This window comes from Galeopterus variegatus, unplaced genomic scaffold, assembly GCF_000696425.1.
Source record: "Galeopterus variegatus unplaced genomic scaffold, G_variegatus-3.0.2 Scaffold17351, whole genome shotgun sequence".
Lineage (NCBI taxonomy): Eukaryota > Metazoa > Chordata > Mammalia > Dermoptera > Cynocephalidae > Galeopterus > Galeopterus variegatus.
In genome coordinates, this window is record NW_007743462.1 from 4,173 (window position 1) to 11,824 (window position 7,652).

General features: G+C 40.4%; 1 gene segment (V, D, J or C); it reads left to right on the forward strand.

The window, feature by feature from the left end:
- The first annotated feature begins 2,274 nt into the window (after positions 1 to 2,274).
- Positions 2,275 to 4,960, forward strand: LOC103582687. The segment is given in 3 exon segments: positions 2,275 to 2,339; positions 4,485 to 4,557; positions 4,643 to 4,960. Coding segments are annotated over 2 exon segments (363 nt in total).
- The last annotated feature ends 2,692 nt before the right edge of the window (positions 4,961 to 7,652 follow it).

Sequence of the window (7,652 nt, forward strand, 5' to 3'; positions counted from 1 at the left end):
CCATGTTGTTAATTGTTTTTCTCCTTGTACTTTCTTTGTTCCTTTTTCTCTCTCCTAGTATCTATCTTTTTGACGTGATTTTTTTGTAATTTTACACTTTCTTTCATTTCTCTTCATCTACTGAGTATCAACTATTTTTCTATATTTTCTTATTTCCATGAGCTTTACATAAATGATTTTATATTTGTAGCAGTCAGTTTTAAGCTGACAGCAACTGAAATTGACTCACACAAAAGTACTTCAACAAATTCATGGAAATATTTATATCATCTTTTAATTATATTTTTCCACAAATGTTTTAACATATCCTCATACAATAACTCTTCACTTTTATTCTGTACTTTATGCTAGTGGTGCCACATTGTACATCTGTGTACATTATGCATCAATTAACTAATTATCATACTTGTATTTATTCTTAATAAATTTGTCACTTTTATACTACAGTTTAAATGATTTATGCAGCTCTATTACAGTATCATGGTTTCATTTTTATTATACAGTCATATTGACAAGTAAGTTTTCTATTTTCAATACATTCTTACTCATTGGTATTTATAGTCTTTTTGCCTCATCTCTAAGACCTCTTTTAGCATTTCTTCTAAGGCAGGTTTAGTGGTGATAAACTCCCTCGGCTTTGGTTGATCTGGAAAAGGATCTTTCTTTTTCCTGTGAAACAGTTTAGGATAGTATTCTTGGTTTGCAGTGTTTCTCTTTCAGCCCTTTAACTATATTCACCCCCCTCTTGCATGGCCTATATGGCTTCTTCTGTTAAATCTGCTGATAGTTTTATCCATGTTCCCTTTTATGTGAGATGTCACATTACTCTTGATGCTTTCAAAATTCTCTGTGTCATCATTTATTAAAACTTGACTATAATGTGTGTAGATGTAAACTTCATTAGGTTTACATATCACAAATTTTTCAATAAAAATAAATATCACACCCACAAACATATTATTTTAATGGGAGAATGATACACACATCAAATGTGAGTTTCATGCACAAGTATGATTAGTATCATGTGAGGTTATCAGACACAAACATGCAATGAATTTTATGAAAAACTGCCACTCCCTGTTAATAAATAGCAAGGGTGGTCACTTCAGCCAGTCTTCCGCTGCCCTTTGCTAGTTCCTTTGTTTTATTTTCCAATATAAACTCTTTCATTGCCAGAGACCAGCTCTGCAAGATTCCTTGGACCTGAACAGGTGGTGTGGATTTGGTGAAAAGGAAGAGACGGACCACAGATGTCTACTGCAAGTGTGGATGACAATCATTAGAATCTTGCTTTATTTATATATTTTTTAACCTAATCTTTTACACATTGATTTATCTTTTAATCAAAACATGTTTTATTTTGTTTCTTTTGAAAAGGAAAGGTCAAAACATTCCAAGGCACTCAGGCTGTGACAAAAGCACCCACTTACGCATCAATAGTTCACCCCAAAGCCTGTGGCTCGTGGCCAGGAAACTATACAGTAGCAGCATGCTTGGCTTTAAAGAGCGTCAGACTTTTAGTTTAAACTATAATTATTAACCTTATTAACTTACAACTTAACCCTTTATAAATCTTACTTATACTTACTATACTTGATTTTAATAACATTGATTAGTTATGGTTAACAATTTATTATTGTTTATACTCTATATTGATCATTTTAATTTTAATCAAAATCACAATGTTTATACCTTCTATTTCCCTGCCAATAGACTCTGGGAAAAGCACAGAGGACAAAGTGAAAAGTTAAATGATCCTACTCAAACTAACAAAAACACACTATATCATTCTTATTATTACTAGGGAAACAACATGTTCTTGGTAAGTCAAGTGAAACTGTGGGAATGGGGAAAACAAAGAAATCTGTAACTGGTTAATGATCAAGTAATTGTAAACACCACAGCACTCGGACCCAACACCTCCCTGGGGGATGTGGATAGAAATCCAACATAATAACTTCATTCCACACATACAGGAGCATGACCACAGACACAATGGGGCCATGCACACATTTCTAACAAGGAAGATTAATGACAAAATTAAATGGAGCCAACCCATACCAGGAACATGCATCAAAAACACCTTTAGTACTGACAATGCCCTTTAAATAAACCAGTTAATTTTGATGTATTTTAACATGTCCTTTGAGAAACTCCAGGGAATTTCCCAAAGCCATACTAAGCCAAAAGGTTAGGCTGTTAATTCTGGGAAGCCTTTTGTAAAGAGCAACTCTTCTATCCCTGGACTTGAGAACTGAAACACAAGTCCGTCAGAGCCCACCTGCACATGTCAGACAGAGACACGATCCCCAAGAGAGACCCACAGTGGACAAGGCGAGGTGAGGAGGCCCATCCCAGGCACAGGTCTATAGGGGCTCTGACACAGTTGAGCTCACTTTTTTAGGTCACTTGTTCCAAGATCAGATCCTCCTTCTGCTCCTGATGAGATACCCCATCCAGCACCCCCAATGGCTCTGCCCTAGGATCCTACCTGTTCCCTTTGAGAATTGGGACATCTGTGCTACAGGTCCAGTGTGACCCTCCCCACACATTGGGGTGTTCTGTGTGAGCTGCACAAATTGGATGTGGCTCCCAGTGTCTGAGCATTCATGGGGCGAGCATGGCTTCTTTCACGGACATCTGCAGAGTTCCCAGACAATGGGGGAACAGGCAAGTCCAATGTGCCTGCATTCCCCAAGTCTCCACTAACATCATGTTTAATTTTGTTCTTTTTGGCAAAGCAAGTCCCAAAACCAGGCCTAGGGTCAGTGTGAGGGCACTACCTACATGCAAGACACAGGGAAGAAATAAATATTTTCTGCCCATTGATGTTAACACAAATCACATATGTGTTTTGTGTGTGTGTGTGCGCTCCTGCATTAGAAGCTGTGGAGTGAGCTCTGAGTCCCTTGATTCTGTTGGCTCAGGTGTCCTCTGCTGTGAATTTCAGCCAGAGGATCCTGAAGGAGATAAGAGACTCTCTCAAAGCCCCCCATTAGTTTCCAGACTCAAGTGAGTATTGACTGTGTCACAGCATCTGGCAGCTCCAGGGAAGAGGCTCCCTGGTAGTTTTATAAAATACTTGTTCGTTATTTCCCTGTAGAGCACTTTGGGCTTAGTGAGTTCAATTCGCTATCTCAAGAAATGCTGACAAAATCATATGTTGTCACTGAAAATACATTCTGAAGCTGGGGAACAGACCTTTAATACTGCACTAGAGACACTGAGGAGAACACACCTTGAAGCCAGACAGAAGCCTCCACTGCAGGGCAAGCGCTGGGCTGCAGGGGGCGCTCAGGACCCACCCAGCACAGGCTCCAGCCCCAGGAGCAGGTGCAACGGTGTTGGGGGAGGGGCTTCTTCTCAAGGCCTGGAATTTATTAATTCACAAATAGTAATCTAAAATACACATTTTTAAAGAAGTGCTGATGTTTGTATAAATATTTTATTTTATTGGGAGCATTCACCTGACACAATAATACAAGGAGAGCCACACTTGGAAGGGATTTTTAGTTCTTCTAGTTATCTTAATAGTAAAATGCTGGAGTACAGGGATGGCATTATTAATTTGAATCGTGAAGAATTTGGGATAACACACTGATTCCAGGAATAGGGCATTCATATTTCAAGTCTAAGTAACGTTACCTGGGCTTGGTGTTTGAGAGGGAAGTGGTGAGTCAGAGATGGTGGCAGATGAATGAACATGAGTTGATCACAAATAAATTAGTAGTACAAGGAGAAATGGGCATGAATGGAAAGTATGTAAATACTGTGTAAATTCTATGATGTGGAGTTAGGGATAAGACAAATTTATTCAGAACACAATTCATAGGTAATATTTTGGAAAATGTTGGTTTATGAAGAGCCCCATTCAACTTCTATTGTCAATATATCAGAGACACAGCCCTGCATTACAAATAACAGAGTTAGTCTGAGGACCAGAAGTCATTCTGCTGAACATCCTGGAGCCCATCTCACCAGATAGGTTCAGGGGAAACAAGCTCAGGAGTGTCCAGTAGATCTCACAGCCACCTGTGGGCCCTGCTGGACACTCATGTGGAAAGGCCAGTGGTCACTCTCTTGGAGCCACCAATGGGCTGTTCTGGAGCCTGGAGGGGACCAGAACAGGGTCAAAGCAACTGCTCAGAAAATCAGAAACTGATGGGCTCATAAATGATCCAGGTGGTCACCATACCACTCAAATGTGGGTCATGTGGGGTCTTGTTCCTCAAAGGGAGGAGCTCTGCTTGCACACAAATGAGAGATGAGGCAAGAGGTGCGTATCCTTAAGGTGGATGAGGACTTCAGCCCTCAGCATGGCACTGCTGCCTGACCCACGTGTCACTGATCTTCCCTTCTCAGGCTGAGATAGTTATTGAACTATATAAAGTATTATACCTCATGAATATGCATATGATTTGAGGTCTACTGAGATAAATACTGTTATGTCTGTGTTCTAAGAACAATCATTCACTCCCCTACAGAGGCCCCTGGGAGAACAGCCACTCACCATGGACTGGAGCTGGAGAATCCTCTTCCTGGTCACAGCATCTACTGGTAAGGGGCTTACCAGTCTAAGGGAAGAAAAAGGAACTGGCACCATCAGAATAATATTTAATCCTCTCCCATCTCCTCTCCACAGGTGCCCACTCCCAAGTCCAGCTGGTGCAGTCTGGGGCTGAGTTGAAGAAGCCTGGAGAGTCTGTGAAGGTCTCCTGCAAGGCTTCCGGATACACCTTCACAAGCTACTATATGGACTGGGTGCGCCAGGTCCCTGGACAAGGGCTTGACGGGATGGGACGGATCAACCCTAGCTCTGGTGGCACAAGCTATGCACAGAATTTCCAGGGCAGAGTCACCATGACCAAGGACACGTCCATTAGCACAGCCTTCATGGAGCTGAGCAGTCTGAGATCTGAGGACACAGCCATATATTTCTGTGCAAGAGACACAGTGTGACAGCCACATCCTGAGTATGTCATAAACCCTGAGGGCGAAGAGAGCTGTGCTGGACTGAGGAGATGACAGGGGTGATTACGTTGCAGGCTTTTTAGATAATGGGCTTAAGTAATGGATATAAAGAAAAATAGAACCATTAATAAATGGGACAATTTTCATGCCACAGTCACCGTGTAAGCAATATTCATACAGCAGGAAATTGTTCCAGTTGATGCAGCTGATACAGGAATCCTCACGTAGGTGTCTGTGCAAACACATGTCTTAAAATCAGATGAATAAAGAGCCTGGAGCAAGGTTTTTTGACTCATGATGTCTTCACTTAAGAAGTGGCAGAAATGTCATCAAACTCTATGTGTTATTTCTTTTTAAAAATTTTATCTTTAAAGAGAATTGATAAATCACAGGACAATTGAGGGGAAGATGCAGAAAGTCCCCATATAGCCCTGATCCTCCCACCAGCATCCTTTACTGTCAACATCCCTCATGAGAGTGGTAAGTCTGTAGCAATAGACAAGCCTACACTGATACATAATAATCACCAAAGGTCCGCACTTTACATTTGGAGTCGCTCTTTCTGCTGTGCTTTCTATGGGTTTGGTCACATGTACAGTAACATGTATCCACGATTATCATGTCATAAGTTTGCAAAACATTTTGGTAAATACAAAGGAGCACAAGTGATAGATCCTGGGGTAAGAGGAGGTTGCGGGAGGAGGAAAAAGTGAGGTGGTGTCTCAGCAGGTGGAGTTTGCAAAGGTGAGCAGTGGTGGGTTGACCAGGGCTGCAGAGCTGGCGGCTGGTTTCCTCAGAGGAAACAGATCCTGGGGGGTCCTGCACAGCTGGACACTGGACACCACAGTGGCTCCCACCAGGTCTCTGATACTGATAATCCCAGTCAATCTTCTTTGCTGCTACCTTAAGATGTTTGCTTCTTTCACTCCCCTTATTCTTACAGGAAAAACTTGAAGGCCAGAAGTCCCCTCTCCACGCAGAGCCGTATTGTCCTGGGGGATGGGATGGTGCAGGCAAAATGAAGCCATGCCTCATGCCCTTTTGGGGAGTTTTTTCTATTTTTTTTTGTTTGTTTGTTTTGTTTTGTTGTTCCACTGTGTTGCTGTAGCTTCTTGACTGGAATGCTGAGCTCTCCCAGGGATATTTCCATCTGCGGACAGATGTCCAACTGCTGTGTTTTATGAGGAGCAAAGGGTGAGATCTCCAACTCTGCGTCTTGCTGACACTCTTCCATGTCTTGAACGTCTGGATGAGATCATAGCCTAGAAGATGAGTGCTTTGGGGCATAATTATCTGCTGGAACATTTATTTTACTTTTTATCATCTGTTTTTGTACAGGACTCAGGCTTATTAGCCAGTTCTCTAGGAAGTAGGAGTTAATGTACAAATCTAGTACCAAATGTTGCATTGGTTTGAATTACAAAATATTATTAGAAATCTTTTTGAAAAAACAATTTTCCACTTGTTATTTCTTTCTGTATCATCCATTTTCTTTATTTTTTAAAAAAACTTCTTTGTTTGCAAAGCATCCTTATGTCATATGCAACTAAAAAAACATACCGTCCATGTGTATATAGGTGTGCTCTTGTGTTTATAATGCTAAAGAGGTCACATAATATAAATGTTGACATACCGCAGGTCAGAAACACAAAATAAAGTAGCTTTTTGACACAGCCATATATTTCTGTGCAAGAGACAGTGTGACAGCCACATCCTGAGTATGTCATAAACCCTGAGGGAGAAGACAGCTGTGCTGGACTGAGGAGATGACAGGGGTGATTACGTTGCAGGCTTTTTAGATAATGGGCTTAAGTAATGGATATAAAGAAAATAGAACCATTAATAAATGGGACAATTTTCATGCCACAGTCACCAGGTAAGCAATATTCATACAGCAGGAAATTGTTCCAGTTGATGCAGCTGATACAGGAATCCTCACGTAGGTGTCTGTGCAAACACATGTCTTAAAATCAGATGAATAAAGAGCCTGGAGCAAGGTTTTTTGACTCATGATGTCTTCACTTAAGAAGTGGCAGAAATGTCATCAAACTCTATGTGTTATTTCTTTTTAAAAATTTTATCTTTAAAGAGAATTGATAAATCACAGGACAATTGAGGGGAAGATGCAGAAAGTCCCCATATAGCCCTGATCCTCCCACCAGCATCCTTTACTGTCAACATCCCTCATGAGAGTGGTAAGTCTGTAGCAATAGACAAGCCTACACTGATACATAATAATCACCAAAGGTCCCAAAACTTGTCTATTTTAATGGTTTTTCCAGAAGACATGAGAAACCTCTTTGTTTGCAATGTGTCCCTAAGACCTGCAGTACAACAAAATAATGTGTCCTTATTTCTGTTTTGGACTAATTGATGAGCTCAAATAAGTGCAAAAATTCCTCTCCTTAGGTTTTTTATGTAAGGCAGAGGATTATCTCTAATGGAAAACTAACAACATAAGAGAAATTCCTGCTTAATAACACACAGTTGTATTTAAAGGTACGAGTCATTAACACATATTGTTTCAAGGTTCTCAACATGAGTCTCTAATAAATCTAAGAAATGCACAGCTTTTCTTTATTTAAGATAAAACTATTTTGAGTACAATCAGCATTTATTCACATCGTCTGCATGTGTTAGTATGTACAACTAACAAATTTTGATGTTAGGTTATTTTTCAA